Consider the following 20,301-nt stretch of genomic DNA (forward strand, 5'->3'; position numbering starts at 1 on the left):
ATTACAGATTAGACATTCTTATAATAGGTCAACAAAAGTTAGATTTTATTTCCATCATTTGCACTTTCAAAATAACAGAAAACAAAAAAATGGCATCTGCAAAAAGTTTGGGCACCCTGCAGAATTTATAGCATGCACTGCCCCCTTTGCAAAGCTGAGACCTGCCAGTGTCATGGATTGTTCTCAATCATCATCTGGGAAGACCAGGTGATGTCAATCTCAAAGGTTTTAAATGCCCAGACTCATCTGACCTTGCCTCAACAATCAGCACCATGGGTTCTTCTAAACAGTTGTCTAGAAATCTGAAACTGAAAATAGTTGACTCTCACAAAGCTGGAGAAGGCTATAAGAAGATAGCAAAACATTTTCAGATGTCAATATCCTCTGTTCAGAATGTAATTAAGAAATGGCAGTCATCAGGAACAGTGGAAGTTAAAGCAAGATCTGGAAGACCAAGTAAAATATCAGACAGAACAGTTTGCAGGATTGTGAGAAAAACAATTCAAAACCCACGTTTGACTGCACAATCCCTCCAGAAAGATCTGGCAGACACTGGAGTTGTGGTACACTATTCCACTATAATGAGATACTTGTACATATATGGTCTTCATGGAAGAGTCATCAGAAGAAAACCTCTTCTACGTCCTCACCACAAAAATCAGTGTTTGAACTTTGCAAATGAACATATAGAAAAGCCTGATGCATTTTGGAAACAAGTTCTGTGGACCGATGAGGTTAAAATTGAACTTTTTGGCCGGAATGAGCAAAGGTACGTTTGGAGAAGAAGGTGAACAGAATTTAATAAAAAGAACCTCTGTCCAACTGTGGAACAATCATGCTTTGGGGTTGTATTGCAGCCAGTGGCACAGGGAACATCTCACGAGTAGAAGGAAAAATGGATTCAATAACATTTCAGCAAATTTTGGATGCTAACTTGATGCCATCTGTGAAAAAGCTGAAGTTAAATAGAGGATGGCTTCTACAAATGGATAATGATCCTAAACACACCTCGAAATCCACGAGGGATTACATCAAGAGGCGTAAACTGAAGGTTTTGCCATGGCCTTCACAATCTCCTGACCTCAACATAATTGAAAATCTATGGATAGACCTTAAGAGCAGTGCGTGACAGACAGTCCAGAAATCTCAAAGAACTGGAAGACTTTTGTAAGGAAGAATGGGCAAAGATACCTCAAACAAGAATTGAAAGACTTTTGGCTGGCTACAAGAAGCATTTACAAGCTGGGATACTTGCCAAAGGGGGCAGTACAAGATATTAACTCTGCAGGGTGCCCACACTTTTGCAGACGCCATTTTTTTGTTTTCTGTTATTTTGAAAGTGTAAATGATGGAAATCAAATCTAACTTTTGTTGACATATTATAAGAATGTCTAATCTGTAATTTGATGACTTTTCCTTTTCTTTCCTTGGCTTCTTTATGCACATTAATACAAATTTTTACCTGGGGTGCCCAAACTTTTGATCCCCACTGTGTGTGTGTGTGTGTGTGTATGTATATATATATATATATATATATATATATATATATATATCAGTATAGTATCTCGTAGTGAGAAATGCTGACAAAAACTGGCTGCAGAATATGATTTTTATGCAACACATTTTCATCCGAAAGAACGCGCAAGTATAAGCGATAACCAGGATTACAAAAAACAGCACCACACCCATCTTCAGGTAATGTGTGGTATTACAACTCGGCTCCATTCACTTCAATGGAACTAAGCTGCAATGCCACACAACCTGAGCCCAGGTGTGGTGCTGTTTTTGGAAGAAATCAGCTCTTTTTTTGGTAATTCTGGATAACGCTTTAGGGTAGGGGCACACGGAGCACATCAGCAACGTATTTTGCCAACGGCAGTCACAAGAGTAAGCTCCCTGCTTCAGCTGGATAGCTCTGTGTCTATTTCCTGCTGCAGCCGCTATGAGCCATAGGTTGTAAATATACAGGAACAAATTGGGAATCATGGTAGCATATCACATCAGACTCATCTAGTCTATGCTACCATGATGTCTTGTACTTGCTGTACTATTTTATGAATCTACAATAAAGAACATTTTTCATTTTACAGAACTTGCCGAGGAATCATCTTGTTTGTTTCTCTATACTTAGTTTGTGTCCCCGTGTCCTTGAGAGTTCCGGAGCACCTATGTTTGGCTGTTACGCCGAGCGCTCCGGGTCCCCGCTCCTCCCCGGAGCGCTCGCTACATCCTCGCCACGGCAGCGCCCCGGTCAGATCCACTGACCGGGTGCGCTGCGATACCGCCTCCAGCCGGGATGCGATTCGCGATGCGGGTGGCGCCCGCTCGCGATGCGCACCCCGGCTCCCGTACCTGACTCGCTCTCCGTCGGTCCTGTCCCGGCGCGCGCGGCCCCGCTCCCTAGGGCGCGCGCGCGCCGGGTCTCTGCGATTTAAAGGGCCACTGCGCCACTGATTGGCGCAGTGGTTCTAATTAGTGTGTTCACCTGTGCACTCCCTATGTATACCTCACTTCCCCTGCACTCCCTCGCCGGATCTTGTTGCCATCGTGCCAGTGAAAGCGTTTCCTAGTGTGTTCCTAGCCTGTGTTCCAGACCTCCTGCCGTTGCCCCTGACTACGATCCTTGCTGCCTGCCCCGACCTTCTGCTACGTCCGACCTTGCTTTTGTCTACTCCCTTGTACCGCGCCTATCTTCAGCAGTCAGAGAGGTTGAGCCGTTGCTAGTGGATACGACCTGGTTACTACCGCCGCAGCAAGACCATCCCGCTTTGCGGCGGGCTCTGGTGAACACCAGTAGTAACTTAGAACCGGTCCACTAGCACGGTCCACGCCAATCCCTCTCTGGCACAGAGGATCCACCTCCTGCCAGCCGGCATCGTGACATTGGCATTTCTACACTGCCAGAGGGGTGAGATCACTTTTTCCAGTTTTTTTTTTTAGACCTTAGCAATAAGTAATACTGCATTATAGAAATTAATGAGACACAATACCTTTGCTCTTCTTTTTTTCTGTGAAGTAGCTGGGCTAATATGGTCTTTCTTATGTGTTGGTCTCTCGAACTCCTCAGTTTCATCAAGCTTTCTCTTTTTGGAAGAACTCTTGGAAGATTTTATCTGTTGCGTGTTGTCCTTTAAAGGAGTGTTACCGCTAGACTTTGCGAGAGTGGCGCGTGATAGGATCATTAGGGTGTGAGCAGCCATGTTGACACTGTTCTCGCTGCCAGCTTCGCTAGCAGGGCTGCAGGTGGGCAGATCCGGTGTTGCAGGCGGAAGCATCGGTTTCGGCGTTCCACCATCATCGTAACGCTTGCTCGTCGGGGTCCTCGTCTGCTCTATGTGATTGTCCAATGGTTTGTCATCCAATCCAGATCCTGGAGTAGGTGGGATAGCCAAATCTCCCTGAGATGGTTGCTTCGAAGTTGGACTCTGGAACTGCATGCCCTGTAATAACTGGCTGGCTTGCCTGACCAGAGGACTAGTGGGGCACACTCGTTCTGAGGGTGCCTTTTGCGGCGTCCTCCTAAGAATGTTCGGCAGCGAAGTGGATTTCTTACCGGTTTCCTGGGGTCTTTTGGCATTCTTTTCACTTTCCGGAGTATTGCTCCTCTTATCCGCTGGTGCTGCAGCCTCTACCTGCAGAACATTCTCCTTGTTGCCGAGTGCACCATCACATGGAGCTGCGGGTCTCTTCTCTGCGGCCTGCTCCTTCGTAGAAGCAGAAGAAGTCGCAGAGGCTTTTGGATTCTTGCCTCCGGAAGGTGCAGCGCTTTCCGTTTTTTGGTTTTCTTTTGACACACTCGCCCTAGATGAAGAAGCGCTTCCCTCAGAAGACCCAACATTGTGGACGGAGTCTTTCCTATCGGTTTTCTGACTTCTGATATTGGTTGAGGATGGGGAACCTAATTTGGCTGCTGCTGAAGTGCTCCCATCAAAACAGAGAACCCTTCTGTGTGCTTCTACCTCTTTGGCCGCCGCATTAGTGCTGTCTGGGAGAGCAGAGTCATCAGGTTTATTTATTGACTCTGATTCAGACCTTTTACCTTCATTTACTAATCTGTTAAATAAATAAAAAAATGTATGAATAAAATAATTATTATTATGACCATTAATAAACTTGAGCCAATCACCATCATGATGACTGCCTATATCAGTGTTTCCCCAACCAGTGTGCCTCCAGCTGTTGCAAAACTACAACTCCCTTCATGCTCGGACAGCCTATGGCTGTCCGAGCATGCTGGGAGTTGTAGTTTTGCAACATGCTGGGAGTTGTAGTTTTGCAACATGCTGGGAGTTGTAGTTTTGCAGCGACTGGAGGCACACTGGTCTACATTATTACCCAAGTAATCTGACCTTTGCCCAACTGAACTGGACGAACCACTTGAAGTGTCGGCTGCCGAGTTAGATGAGGATTTGCCTAGAATGACAGGAGAAGCATAATGTATAGTAGATTGGCCTGAATGAATCCATTTCTAAAACAATTTTTAAAAGAATCTCTAATTTTAACGATTTTATAGGTAGAAATCACACATTTCATTGAGTTGTAAATACTAGCATGTGTCCAATGTAGATACAAACATTGGATGGGTTCCAGTGTAATATTTTGGCCAAAACAAAGTGGGACACATGAGAGAAAAACTATACTTTGGACCCAACTCCATGTTTTGGCAAAAAAGAAAAAAGGGGGCGATATGAACTTTTAACATGGAAGGGGTTAATGTGTGTCTTTTAAACTTTTATTAAAACCTTATTTTTAATTTTTTTACACTTTTAGGAGGAATCATTAGATTCCTTATACAGATCAATTCACCTGCCCGGGCCTGGAACTGCATGTCCGGGGCGTCTGGGAACAGGAATTACACATCCCTGCTCCTTTAAGGCCGCTTTTAAATGAATGTAATATAGATGCACCTTTGCGTCAACAGGTCTGATACCTTAACGACAGTTGTCTGTAACTATAATGGGGTCTGACTACCTGAAAAAAACATCTGTTTACTATGAAATTTCAAGATACCATTTCATAAAAGGTAAAAAAGAGGAGCTCATGTGATCAGAATTAGTCTAAGTCTACCAATAACAAAGTCTGCCAACACAATTTGGACATCAGCTACTTGGTGAGCTTTTCAGAAGCATAAGTCAAAGCAGTAGACTGTGTAGGTACTAAGAGTTGGACATCAGGACATGTGACATACCAGATTTAGCATAAAATGAATATAAAGAAAGCCCCTATGTAATCATTCTATAAATACCTGTGTTTGCATTAGATTTTAGTAGAGCGGGTTTCTGAGCCCTTGGCAATGGCAGTTTTGGAACTATAGGCTTGGATACAGGAACATGCAAGATCTACAAGGGAACAAAAACCATCACAAAAGTTCAGCATCAATAAAAGGACGAGTTACAACCTGGCAGCGCGCTCCAATCCCTGCTGACCGCCAAATCCAACCTTTTCACTTCATAAACTAGGCAACATGTCAACATTTTTTTCAAATGACCGTGACCCTTTAAACAGGGTTGTATGGGGAACAACATTGTGTAATCATGTGTAATCCCAGGTCGAAATATGATCATTAAATTTAAACCTTGAATAAAAAGGGTCTACATAAATACATTCATTAGATATGTAAAATACACAATTAACTTTTTAGCCTTAATACCTGGTGAGATGGTGCGGTGAATGTGCTTCCACCTTGGCCCACAAGAGAGACAGGGAACATACCCACAACTCCCTGCAAGACAGGCTGGATGGGAGAGGCAAGTATAATGGTGGAGCCTAAAAGCATAAACAACAGCTTAGATGAAGAATATATCCAGCCAGTGATGCTTTTACACAAAGGCAGTAAACAGAGGCTTAAAAACACTCATAGTTACCATAAAATATACTGTAAATATCCAAGACTGAACGTCCAATTCTAGGCAAAAGTTAACCAGTGCATGGACCCCCTGAGAGATTTATTAAAACCTGTGTAGAAAAAAAAAGTTGACCAGTTGTCCATAGCAACCAATCAGATCGCAAGAAGCCATTTTTTAAAATGAAAGAAGCAATCTGATTGGTTGTAATGGGCAACTGGTCAGCTTTTCCTCTACACAGGTTTTAATAAAACTCTCCCAAAGTGTAGACATAACTTGAAGAGAAAAGTCCAGCACGGTAATGTCTCCTTATAGGGCTTGTTTGAGCAGCATGTTTTTTAATACCTTTTTTATTAACAGTACAGTGACCCCCCGACCTACGATGGCCCCGACATATGATCAAATCGACATACGATGGCCTCTCAGAGGCCATCGCATGTCGATGTCAGCATCAACATACGATGCTTTTTTATATTGGGGCCATCGCATTAAGTGCTATCCGGCAGCGCAAAATGCTTAAGCTGCTGCCGGATAGCAGCTTAATGTTCCCCATGTGGTGCGGTAAGTATTACTTACCCCTCCACGATGCTCCGGGGTGCCCTCCGGGTCCAGTGCTGGTCCTCCGGTGTCTTCTCGGCCCTCTCCGGTGATGTCACTACGCTGTTGCGCACGCCGTCCCGTCATCCAATAGGAACGGCGTACGTAGTGGTGTAATGACGTCGCTACGCAGGCCCAGTAAGGCCTTGTGGAAGATAGCGAAGGACCGGAGAAGACCAGGAGAGCCCAGCAGAGGACCGGGGAAGACCAGGAGAGCCCAGCGGAGGCCCGGGGTCACCATCGGGAGCGGCGGGACGCGGTCCGGAGCGGCGGGGACAGGCGAGTTCAGCTTCCTATAATTAACATTGCACGAATCCCTCAACATACGATGGATTCGACAAACGATGGCTCGTTTGGAACGAATTACCATTGTATGTTGAGGGACCACTGTACTAAGGCTGGGTTCACTTTACGTTTTGGTTATAAGGGGACCGGATCCGTTTGCTCTTGTATCCCAGCTGGATTTTTGCCCCGTATCCGGTTTTCTGACCGGACCTAAAAGCGGGGCAAAAAAGAACCAACCAGTCATTATCTGACTTCAAATGAATGAGATGGGGCCGGGAATCCGATCCCCGTACAGCCAAAACGTAGTGTGAACCCAGCCTAACAGTATTTCGTAGACACAAGCTTTCAGGAGTCCTCCCTTTTTCAAGTTAAAAGCATTTGTCTCTACAAAACACTGTTAGTCCAATAAAACAATTACAATATTCTGCAACATCCTATGATTTTACATTTGCATCACTGGACTAATACGGCTACATCAAACTCAACAAGGAGGTTATAAAATAAAAATAAAAACATTTTGCAGTGATCCATGCTGAGCGGCACTCCTGGGCTAGGGGATGTGACATCATAGGCCCACACAGCCAATCAGCTGCTGGAGCGGTGACCTGACAACCTCTTTAACACGTTAACGACCATAGACATCTGTGGCCGGCTCCAGTTATGTGAAGCTTTATACCCAGCAGGTCCCGGTCGCAATCCGCAACCAGGTCCCGGACATTGCCGATTGGGCTGATGTCTGGTATTAACCCTTTAGATGCCGCGATCAAAGTTGATTGTGGCATCTTAAATGGGAGAAAACACTTGCCGGTTAGCTCAGTGGGCTGATCAGGACAACTGCGGTGAAATCTATGCTATGGCATTGCATTGAACATTGTATGCAATCAAAAGATTGCATGTAAGTCCCCTATAGGGGCTAAAAAAAAAAAAAAGTAAATAGTGTAAAAAAAATGTATGTGAAAAAGCACCCTCCCCTAAGAAAAGTTTGAATCACCCACCATTTCCCATTTTTTTAATAAAATAATGCAATCTATATATATAACCCTTACTCACCCCCATTTGCCAGGGGCGGGGTTTATGTTTAAAGTCCTATACAAGTCTATGGGAAATATATGTTACTGCATAACTTCCAAACGGCTGGAGATATTTCGATAATACTTGGTCACATGTTACTTATATGCCCACTTAAAATATAGGATAGTTAATTTAACCCTTAACTACCCCCATTTGTGAGGGTCTGGGGTTTTGTTTAAAGTCCCATGCAAATCAATGGGAAATGTATGTTCTCACATAACTTCGGTACGGCTGGAGATATTTCAATACCTGGTACACATTACAGGTCGGGATAGGAAGTCGGGATGGGAGGACGAGATAGGAGGTCGGGATAGGAAGTCGGGATAGGAAGTCGGGATAGGAGGTCGGGATAAGAGGTCGGGATAGGAGGACGGGATAGGAGGACGGGATAGGGGGTCGGGATAGGGGGTCGGGATAGGGGGTCGGGATAGGGGGTCGGGATAGGGGGTCGGGATAGGGGGTCGAGATAGGGGGTCGAGATAGGAGGACGGGATAGGAGGACGGGATAGGAGGACGGGATAGGAGGACGGGATAGGAGGACGGGATAGGAGGACGGGATAGGAGGACGGGATAGGAGGTCGGGATAGGAGGTCGGGATAGGAGGTCGGGATAGGAGGTCGTGATAGGAGGTCGGGAAAGGAGGACGAGATGTGAGGATGGGATATGAGGTTGGGATATGAGGACAGGATATGGGGTTGGGATATGACAACAATATATGAGGACGGGATATGAAGTCAAAAGCTTCCTCCTTTGTTTATTTTCCTCCCCAACAAAGGATTAGGAAGGAAAAACCGGGCAACGCCGGGTATTTAGCTAGTAAAAAATAAAAATCATGTGGTACCGCCAGGTGTGTAAATGTCCGAACTATTAAAATATAACGTCAAACATATAAATATTCCTAAGTCGAAAACTGCATATTTTTGGTCAGTTTGTATACCCTTCAAAACAAAAATGGTAACGATAAAAATTTCAGATCATGATGCAAAAAATTTGCCCTCATACCACCCTGCATATGGAAAAATTAAAAAAAGTTATAGGGGTCAAAAGATGACAATTTTAAACATACTAATTTTGGTGCATGAAGTTATGTTTTTAAAGTAGTAAAATAAAACCTATATAAACTGGGTATCCTTGTAACCGTATGGACCTACAGAAGATATGGTGTCATTTTTACAGAAAAGTGCACTGCGTAGAGAAGTGATTAAAGCCCTTATATGTATGTGTGCAAAATTGAAAGCGTTCTAATTTTTAGAAGGTGATGTAAAAAATATGAAAGTGCAAAAATGAAAAAACCTGTGGTCCTTAAGGGGTTAAGGAACAGAAATCTTCTTTAATAGCATCAATTGCCAGTTACATTAAAATTGACAAAGGAACAATGGTCGTTCATTGTCACTTGTCTATGTTTTAACACTGTATGAACAGCAACAAAAGTATGGGCACCAATTTGAAATTCGAATTTGAAATTTGGGTGTAACTTTTATTAGAAAAATATAAATATAAGGCCCCTTCCCTCCTAAACTATGGACAATACTTTTTATTTTGATTGTGTACTGTTATTGCATTTATTATTAGCAGTTATTGTGCATTACTCATTTGGTTGCATGGTCTATAGCCCTATGCTTATTGCTGCATTTAGGGGGGTCTTAGATCGCTTATTCATTGCTATATTCAGGTTGATGTGTTTTTAATTGGTTTCATATATTTGGTCTTTTCGCTTGACATTAGTACAATAAAGGTGGTCTACATATGTTTACAGACATTGTCAGGTGTGCACCTTTTTCCCTTGTCTTTCTTTTGTGAGTTTTGATGCTGTATATGAATTGATGCTATTAAAAGGGGTACTCTTAACTCTTTTTTTTTAAGAGTCTTTTTCAAATCAACTGGTGCCAGAAAGTTAAACAGATATGCAAATTATATTCCATTAAACAATCTAAATACTTCCAGTACTACAGAGGAAGTTGTGTAGTTCTTTTCTGTCTGACCACAGTGCTCTCTGCTGACACCTCTGTCCATGTCAGGAACTGACCGGATTAGGAAAGGTTTGCTATGGGGATTTGCTCCTTCTCTGGACAGTTCCTGACACAGACAGTGGAGTCAGCAGAGTGCACAGTAGTCACACAGAAAAGAACAACTCAACTTCCTCTGTAGTATACAGCAGCTATAAGTACTGGAAGGATTAAGATTGTTTTAATAGAAGTAATTTACAAATCTGTTAAACTTTTTGGAGCCAGTTGATATGAAAAAAAAGGAGATTTATATGTACTCACCATAAAATCTCTCTCGTAGCCTTCATTGGGGGACACAGATAATGATGGCAAAGGCATATAGCCATCAGTATCTGTGTCCCCCAATAAAGAGCGACCGAGAAATTTTTTTTTTCACCAATACCTTTTTAAAGAAGATTTCTGGTATTAAAGTGTAATTTAAGAACAATGCTGAGTCACACACCGATCAAAAGAATGAGCGGGGATAACGCCCTGGCTCTCAGCAATCTGTGTCTCGCTGCCCCATAGACTTATTATGGAGAATCGAGACAAAGCTACCGCACACTTATCCCCGTTCGTTCTAATGGTCTGTAGAGGTCTTAATAAAAACTTTCGGCATGTTTGTGTCACATGGCAAAAGATTTTTTTAATGACAGGAAAACTATAAAGCATTACTGTCGATCGAAACAACTTTTTTCCATTCAAATGCCATTCGCAGGATAGGGGATAAGTATTTGATCACGGGGGGTCCGACCACTGGGACCCCCCGCAATCTTCTGCACGGGGTCACGGCTCTCCCGTGCAGGAGGCATGCCGAACGCAGTATGACGTTGCGGCCGACACGCCTCCTCCATGTACTTCTATGGGGGAGGCAGTGTTCGTGCATCCCCGCCTCTCCCATAGAAATGTATGGGGAGGGGACGGGACAGTCACACTGGGCGCCAATGCATTAAAAAATTTGACTGCTGAAGATATAAAAAAAAGGGTTTAAAAAAAATGGCCACTAGGGGTCTCTGTCTTTTTAATTTTGCCAACAACCCCCCCCCCCCAAAAAAAAAAATTTAAATACTAAAAATGTGAGGGGAGGGAGGTGTGGTTATCTCCATTCTCTGCCTCAGAGCACAGACAGGATCCAGGCAGCTGCAGTCTTTGAGAAGTATCCTCATGCACAGTTACAAGCAATACAAGGTGCTAAACTTTTATATGCAAAATGGTTTCTCTTTGGTCATTTTATGAACCTATTTCTTGTGTATCTGCACTATATATAGGTTCATGTAGCTACTTTAGGGTTATAAAAAGCATGCACTTTGCTTCCAAAACTGTACAAATGTAAAAAAAAAATCTTATTTATGGGGAAAAATTTAGGTTTTGTCTTCTGTCCTTGCACCATATAGTTTCACATGGCTGCATTAGAGTTATATAGAGCATGCATTTAGACAGTATGTATTAAAAATGTAAAAATATTTGTGCAGAACTCATGACAGGGGAGCAGAGGAGCTCATCATACTCCAGGGGAAACACCCCCAGCCTCTGAGAGAAATCCAAAAGAATAAGACTGAGCACACGAAAACATAGATCAAGAATTAACACATGCATATTATTATCCATACAGGTATTAGGGCATATTACTACACTGATTTAAGCATTTTTTTTCTTAATAATGACAGTAACGCTTTAAGACGACATTACCATGCTGGACTCCTTTCTCAAGATACATCACATGAAAGTCTGAAAGGGGCTCCAAAACATTATGCTGTATATGTCCTGATAAGTAAAGCTGATAGAAGAGAACAGGCACAGTGCTCAGCTAAGTGCTGTTGCCCATTAGTTTTAGTGATCAGCAGGGGTCTCAGTACCCATACCACCACCACCAATCAAAACTTCTGACATGTTGTTATGGAGCCAGAATATATTTTTAAAGTGGTGTGCATTTAGGAGCATTACCCACCTTGAGAAAGTTTTGGCGACATAGTCTGTCCAACAGTGTAAACGCTCCCAGGCCTGGGTGGAGTTTGAAAAAGACTTGCCTGTTTTTGGTTGGAAGCAGAACTATTAGACAGCATCACAATATTAGACTGCATAGGCGGACCACTATTCGGCATACAATTGTTTATATACATGTTACCAGGTGCCGCAAATGTAGAGCTTGTTGCCGGCATTAGCTGAATAACACCACTTTCTCCAGTGCTATTAGACGATGCAGAAATAGAATAAATAGTACAGTCTCCACTTAAAGTATTAATGCTTACAGTTCCATCACTTGACTGAGTCACCAGCTCAGCCTGCTGTCCTACAACAGGAGAATCTGTAAGATCTATGATAGCATTGTCCTGGGATGGCATGGCGATTTTAAGGTCTTGACTTTTTACTAGAGGTGATAATATAATCGTTGCATAGTTTTCTCCGTCTATACTTTGGACAGCACTGTGTAATTCTGTATCTTCCGGCAAACCTTCTGTAAGGATGTTAAGTGTTACAATGCTTGAGTCATCCAAATCTGTCTGGCTGGTACTTGGCACAGAACTACAGAGGGCTGCAGTCTCAAGTGCCACGCTGATCTGTCCAGGACATGCTGCCAGTTCATTATCTACAGCCGCATTTTGTGCCGTTTGGTCCTTTGCAGCTGTTGTTACAGTTTCTACAGCATTATCTTGCAGGTTTGTTGAACTATTGCAGGGTTTATTTGAAGGACTTGTTGAGGCCCTGGTCACGTGTTTCTTGTTTTCTTTTTGCGGGGTCCCTGGCACATTTGTCAGTGATGAGATAACTGGGTCACACTCACTGGCATCTTGTAGGGAACCATTGCTTATCACCTCAGAGTCTTTCACATCCCCATTTACAGTCCTCAAAGTCGCAGAACTCGTAGATTTATCTGAAACCACAATGTCTGTTGGTAAACTATCCATGTGGAACCCATATGCTGCATCTTCCTTTGAAGGAATGTCCTCCATTTCAGTATCCTGTCCATGTGATTCGACTACTACCTCAGCGACTAGTAAGTCAGTGCTAGTGTCCATTACCATGTCACCTTCTGAATTCTCGATTGAAGAAGCATTCTGGTTGCCATAACTTGAAGTTTGATGCTCTGAACTGCTGTTTCCATCTGCACATGCTTTTGAAGTACTGGGAAGTTGGGAAGTCTGGTCCTCTGAAGATTTCTCAATATTTTGGACAGGTAAGTTGGCAGCTTCCTTCCCTTTTGAGCAGACATTAGTTTCCTTAGCACATTCTGTAGAACCTGGAGTAAGAAACATCCTGGTTAATTTTTTATCATTTTTTTTATATGAATACAAAATCAGAAATACCATCTATATGGGACCTCTTAAATTTAACATAGAAAATCTCTCACACAATGCTAAAAACATCTGCACAGTATCTGTTGTGTGAATTTTCAATCTGCGCAATGTCAATTTATGCTGCAGATACACTGCAGATTAATGGTCTATTCACACGTACAGTATTCTGCGCAGATTTGACGCGCAGGATTATCTGCTGCAGATTTTAACGTAAATTAAAGAGACTGAAAACAGCTTTAAATCCTTTGCATCAAATCTGCGCAGAATACTGTACGTGTGAATAGATTCTAAAGGAGTATTCTGGTGTAGAAAACATTGTAGATGTTCTACTGAAAATTTGCAAAATTCCCTGTCAAGTGAATAATCAATAGGATATGCTACCAATATACAAGCACCAGAAGTTCAGCAACATGCAATAATTCCAACATTAAATGAAATGTCACAGAATCTGCAGTGGAGAAACTACTAAGGCAGAGCAGCAGTCTGACATATTGGGCCCGGCATCACGTAGAAGACCGTCCCGTGGCTCAATACTGCCGCTCAGCCTATCACTGGCCGAGGCAGGTCATCACTGTAGTAGGCAATTAGCTGAGCTGCAGCAGAGGACGGGAGCTGGATACCACAAGGCACAGGTAAGAGGTCCAGTTTCGTTTTGTTTGTTTTTAACTGTATATTTTATTAAAGTACAAATGAGGAAAACACAAAAAAAATCATAGTAAAAATCAAAGCAGAAACAATGTAAGTCAAACAAGGCTCACAAGAGTGCACAATATACAGTCATGGCCAAAAATGTTGGCACCCCTGAAAATGAAGTATTTCTCACAGAAAAGGATTGCAGTAACACATATTTTGCTGTACACATCATTATTGCCATTGTGTGTATTGGAACTAAACCAAATAAGGGAGGAAAAAAGCTAATTGGACATAATGTCACACCAACTCCAAAAATGGTCTGAACAAAAATATTGGCATCCTTAACTTAATATTTGGTTGCACACCCTTTGGAAAAAATATCTGAAATCAGTCGCTTCCTATAACCATCAATAAGCTTCTTACACCTCTCAGCCGGAATGTTTGACCACTCATCCTTTGCAAACTGCTGCGGGTCTCTCTTATTGGAAGTCGCCTTTTCCCAACAGCAATTTTAAGATCTCTCCACAGGTGTTCAATGAGATTTAGATCTGGACTTATTGTTGGCCATTTCAGAACTCTACAGCGCTTTGTTGCCATCCATTTCTGGGGGCTTTTTGACGTATGTTTAGGGTCATTGTCCTGCTGGAAGACACAAGATCTCGAACGCAAAACCAGCTTTCTGACACTGGGCTGTACAGTGCGACCCAAAATCCGTTGGTAATCCTCAGATTTCATGATGCCTTGTACACATTCAAGGCACCCAGGGCTAGAGGCAGCAAAACAACCCCAAAACATAATTGAACCTCCCCATATTTCACTGTTCTTTTCTTTGTAGGCCTCATTCAATTTTCGGTAAACAGTAGAATGATGTGCTTTACCAAAAAGCTCTATCCTGGTCTCATCTGTCCACAAGACGTTTTCCCTGAAGGATTATGACTTACTCAAGTTCATTTTGGCAAAATGTAGTCTTGCTTGTCTGTGTCAGCAGTGGGGACCTCCTGGGTCTCCTGCCATAGTGTTTCATTTCATTTAAATGTCGACGGATAGTTCATGCTGACACTGATGCTCCCTGAGCCTGCAGGACAGCTTGAATATCTTTGGAACTTGTTTGGGGCTGCTTATCCACCATCTGGACTATCCTGCGTTGACACCTTTCAACAATTTTTCTCTTCCGCCAACGCCCAGGGAGATTAGCTACAGTGTCATGGGTTGCAAACTTCTTGATAATGTTGCGCACTGTGGACAAAGGCAAATCTAGATCTCTGGAGATGGACTTGTAACCTTGAGATTGTTGATATTTTTCCACAATTTTGGTTCTCAAGTCCTCAGACAATTCTCTTTCTGTTGTCCATGCTTAGTGTGGCACACACAAACACACAATGCAAAGACTAAGTGAATTCCTCTCCTTTTTATTTGCTTTCAGGTGTGATTTTTATATTGCCCACACCTGTTACTTGCCCCAGGTGAGCTTAAAGGAGCATCACATGCTCGAAACAATCTTATTTATCCACAATTTTGATAAATAAATGTGATAAATCCTTTGATAAACCATCTGAAAAAAAAGGTAACGAATATGAAACATCCAATCACATATAGCAAGAACACGACGAAATAAAGATCCACAAGGACAGGACAAAAGACAAAACATCTAGACAAGGCAGGCAACATGAGATGGGAAACTAAAAATGGGGGTGGGGGGAGAGATATCAGGGATTCAATCTTTCAAGGAAAGTATCACAGGGATCCCGGAAAGTTTAATCCCGGATAACCCCTTTAATTGCACAGGCTGCAAACATCACATATTGAAGCACATGCCAAAACAACTTCTAAAACACTATACATGGTACAAACATCACACACTAAACAAGCTGCATACGTGTCACTTATCACATACACTAGAAGATATAGTGCAAACATTAACATGCAAAAAACAAGCTGCACACACCATCATGTTTTGAACACATGCCCCTCACATACCAGGCACTCACTACACATAATGAACATGTCACAAATATGCCACTCACAAGCTACTTAAATAAACACAAGAAATAATATTCCTGCACTGCATATTTAAAAGAAAAAATATACAAAATTTACACTAGGTTGATCTGTGCTGTCTGAATTGTGCAGAACACACACTCACCACTTTCCACGTCCAGTAATCTTTCCACAACATCTTGCTTTTTTCCTTTTTCAGTCACATTAGTCTTAGGATCATTATTACGGGTGGAAGATTCACGGGTCGTCACCTTTGGATTCTTCGATGTAACTGGAAAGCATGTTATAGAAACTATTTAGCATGTTATAGAAATGTAAAAAAAAGTCCCATTTTTTTTTATAGACTGTGAAAGTTAAAAAAAAAAAAAGTAAAAACTACATCCTGCATATATGCCAGTGTTGTGAATGTATACAATGAAAACTTACCACATGCAAACAAATCATAGAGCTCCTGAAAGTCAGGGTCCAATTCTGTCTGTGTTAAGATATCACTGATGGCCTCCTCAGACATGTGCATCTCTCCTCCCTGTCAAGAACAGATATTAGTGGAAATACTATATAAAATTGTCATACAGACTACTACACACAACTATTGCATCACTACTAAAATGTAGAATAGATAATATACACAAACTATTCTATTTTTCAGCCCCATAACAAGCCAATGTCGCACTGGCTCGAGTGTAAAAGGGCTCAATTTTGCATTTGTGTTACAGCCAGATGCATTGCATTAATGTATACGATCAAGGCTAAACTAGTACTGCTATAGACAGGCTTGATCCGTAGATGTGACCAAACAAAAAAAAAAAAAACGGGTCTCAACCTCTATATCAGAGTACATATCAGGGTGCAAAGCAGACTATCCCAATAGCCATATACAAAACAAAAGGAGAAGAAAGCGTATATACTAAATTGCAGTGCACACCTATTAACCATATTCTGCATAAAATATTAATCTCTAACAGCAAATAATAAACAAAAATACCTGGATACAAAAAAAAAGGAGATTTTTTAACACTTACCATAAAATCTCTTTCTCGAAGGATCCATTGGGGGACACAGACCATGGGTGTATGCTGCTGTCTCTAGGAGGTATGACACTATGGCAACAAAAAAAGTTAGCTCAGGGCCTGGAGGCGGGTATATCCTGCTGGGAGGAGCCGACTTTTTTTGTTGCCATAGTGTCATACCTCCTAGAGACAGCAGCATACACCCATGGTCTGTGTCCCCCAATGTGTCCTTCGAGAAAGAGATTTTACGGTAAGTGTTAAAAAATCTCCTTTTCTCTATCGGCTCCATTGGGGGACACAGACCATGGGACGTACCAAAGCTGTCCCTTGGGTGAGCAGATAGTCAGGCAGACGGCTGTTCCACTGCTGCCTGCAGCACTCTTTGGCACAGACTAGCATCAGCCGATGCGAAGGTATGAACCCGGTAGAACCTCGAGAAAGTGTGCAAAGACAACAGGTAGCCGCTTTGCAAATCTGCAAGGCCGAAGCTTTGTTCTGGAGAGCCTAGGATGCACCGGGTAGAATGAGCCACAACCCTGAAGGGAGGAATCTTCCCCCCCTACAGCGATAGGCTTCCGAAATGGCAGACCGGATCCACCGAGAAATGGTGGCCTTGGAAGCAGGTTGACCCTTACGACGACCTTCCGTAAGGACAAAAAAGAAATCGCATTGATGAAAGGAAGAGGTGATAGAGAGGTAGGACCTAACAGCCCGAACCACATCCAGTTTGTGGCGTAAACGCTCCTTAGGATGAGAAGGAGGGGGACAAAAAGACGGAAGGACAATGTCCTCATTGAGATCAAAGGCTGAGGCAAAAAGGAAGGATCTGGCCGGAAGACAACCATGTCCTGGTGAAACACAAGAAACGGAGAACGTCAGGAGAGAGCTGCCAATTCAGACACTCTCTGAATGGAGGTGATAGCAACAAGAAATGCCACTTTCCAAGAAAGGAGGCGCAGGGACACCTCCCTAAGAGGTTCAAAGGGGGCACCTTGGAGGAACCCCAGAACCAGGTTTAAGTCCCAAGGGGGAGAAGGTGACCGATAAGGAGGGGCAGCATGCGCCACTCCTTGAAGGAAGGTCCGGACGCGAGAATTAGAAGCCAGTGGATGCTGAAAAAGAATAGAAAGGGCAGAAACCTGACCCTTAAGAGAACTGAGAGACAACCCCAATTCCAATCCCGACTGCAAGAAAGAGAAGACGGGGAAAAGAAAAGGTAACAGGAGACAAGACCTGAGCTTCACACCAACGAAAATAAGACCGCCAGGTGCGGTGGTAAATTTTTGCCGAGGAGGGCTTGCGAGCCCTGATCATGGAACGAATGACTTGGGAAGAGAAACCACGGGCTCTCAAAACTGCGGTCTCAACCGCCATGCCGTCAAATCCAGCGACTGTAAATTGGGGTCGCAAAGAGGACCCTGAGATAGCAGGTCCGGACAAAGTGGAAGGCGCAACGGAGCATCGTCCAGGAGCCTGACCACGTCGGCGTACCACGCCCTTCGGGGCCAATCTGGAGCTACCAGTATGGCGGGAACGTCCTCCGCTTTGAGCTTCCTGGGAAGGAGCGAAGGGGGGGAAACAGATAGGGCAGGGCAAACCCCGCCCAAGGAATCACTAGGGCATCCACGGCTAGAGCCAGGGGGTCCCGGGACTTTGACACAAATGGAAGAATTTTCCGATTGTGCCGGGACGCGAAAAGGTCCACGTCAGGAATGCCCCAGAGGTCGCAGATCTGCGCGAAGACCTCTGGATGTAGGGACCACTCGCCGGGGTCTGCTGAGGAAGTCCGCTTCCCAGTTGAGCACACCGGGAATGTGAAACCATGAAACGGCCGGAACCTTGCTTTCCGCCCAGAGGAGAATTTTTGTCACCTCGGCCATGGCTGCCGAGCTGCGAATGCCTCCTTGCCGATTGATGTACGCTACGGCCGTGGCGTTGTCCGACTGGACACGGACAGGGCGGGACTGAAGCAGGGACTCCCAATGAAGAAGACAAAGAAGAATCGCCCTCAGTTACAAGATGTTTATCGGAAGAAGGGCTTCCCGGGGAGACTAGAGGCCTTGAACCGTCCAGTCCCTGAACACACTGCCCCAGCCCGACCGACTGTCATCTGTTGTCACCACCTGCCAGTGGAGGGGAAGAAATGATCTCCCCTGAAGAAGAAGGGGGGAGTGGAGCCACCAGAGCAGACACTGACGGATCCGACGAGGGAGAGCAATCTTGCAATCAAGACACAGAGGAGATTTGTCCCATTGAGAGAGAATCGCCAGTTGAAGGGGACGGTAATGAAACTGGGCAAAGGGCACGGCTCCATGGCCGCTACCATCCGACTCAAGACTTCCATGCAAATGCGGATGGAAACTGGGGCCTGTGCCCGAAGAGAGCGGACTCCTGACAGGAGAGTCAGACGTTTGTACGGCGGAAGGCAAATCCGGGCAGAGGCAGTGTTGTATTGAAGTCCCAAGAAGATCAGAGACTGGGTGGGAGAGAGACTAGAACAAATATAGAGACAAAAAGAGCGTTCCAATGTGTAAATAGGTTTAAAGTATATACAGGATATTGGATCAATATGCGCTAACCTCGGCAGTTGTGCAAGGCAGGCACAACACTCAGATAAGCATAAAGGAATCCAAGATACACAGCTGCAGCGATTCCTCCCACGCCAGGCACGGTGTGAACAATCAGGACGAAAACAGGAACACACAAGGAGACGGAAGGTGTTGATCGCGCTGCCAGGTAGAAGGACCGGAGAAAACAGGTATGCAGAACTAGTTTATTTTCACACAACGCGTTTCTGGATAGGGTTGATCCTTTCGTCAGGCGTGAACATAATACAAAGAATAGCAGAATATAAAGGATTACATAGGGACGTCACTCAAGCAGATATGACATCCCCGTCTAACCACGCCCAGAATACAAAAACATATATTACATAGTACAAAATAAAATACAGGATCAAAAAATTTACATCTCAAACACTGGTTCTTTCTATTGTTTCATTAAGACCCTCCGGGTGTAAACAGTTCATTTTTAAAATCCAGTAAGATTACCTATTAATTAACTCTTGGAAAAGATTAAAATTATTTTCTGGAATAGCTTCAATAATACAGACAGTAATATTTTTGTAGTTAACTCCATGGCACAAAGAGACATGTCTTGAAACTCTGTGCAACATGAACTTGGAGGTAATGTTATGTCGATGTTTATTTAAGCGTGCAAGGAGGGTTTGTACCGTCCGTCCCACATACTGTGCTCCGCAATGACAAGTGATTAAATAAATCACATACATCGAGGCACAAGTATTATATTGTTTTGAGGAGAAATTTTCACCCGTAGATCTTGAGGTAAAATTTCTTATCCCATCCTCAGGTATCATGTTGCAACAGAGGCATCTAGGTTTTTGACACCGGAAGGTTCCCATTTTACTATTTTTAAATAAAGGGACATAAAACCTGTTCATACAAGGATTTTATTCTACTGGGAGCGAGGTGATTGCGCAATGACCTCGCTCTTTGGTAGGTCAAAGCAGGGTGTTTAGGTAAAATATTCTTTTTAAAATGCATTCTCGTTTGAATGTTATTTA

At 43.4% G+C, this 20,301-nt stretch overlaps 1 protein-coding gene across 3 annotated transcripts in view; it reads right to left on the reverse strand.

Moving 5' to 3' along the window:
- The window catches only part of LOC130358420 (protein NPAT), a 51,815-nt gene that overhangs the window by 1,101 nt on the left and 30,413 nt on the right, over nt 1-20,301 (reverse strand). Inside the window, exons 11-18 of one of the 3 annotated variants that reach the window (XM_056561656.1) lie at nt 16,135-16,234; nt 15,854-15,979; nt 12,031-13,019; nt 11,730-11,808; nt 5,651-5,766; nt 5,246-5,339; nt 4,350-4,413; nt 2,991-4,053 (exon numbers count right to left, since the gene is read on the reverse strand). In XM_056561656.1, the coding sequence (XP_056417631.1) occupies nt 2,991-4,053; nt 4,350-4,413; nt 5,246-5,339; nt 5,651-5,766; nt 11,730-11,808; nt 12,031-13,019; nt 15,854-15,979; nt 16,135-16,234 (2,631 nt within the window). Of the gene's footprint in view, nt 1-2,990; nt 4,054-4,349; nt 4,414-5,245; nt 5,340-5,650; nt 5,767-11,729; nt 13,020-15,853; nt 15,980-16,134; nt 16,235-20,301 lie in introns of all 3 variants that reach the window. The other 2 variants (XM_056561658.1, XM_056561659.1) reach the window with 2 other exon arrangements.

The sequence above is a fragment of the Hyla sarda genome, chromosome 2 (assembly GCF_029499605.1).
Source record: "Hyla sarda isolate aHylSar1 chromosome 2, aHylSar1.hap1, whole genome shotgun sequence".
Taxonomy (NCBI): Eukaryota; Metazoa; Chordata; class Amphibia; order Anura; family Hylidae; genus Hyla; species Hyla sarda.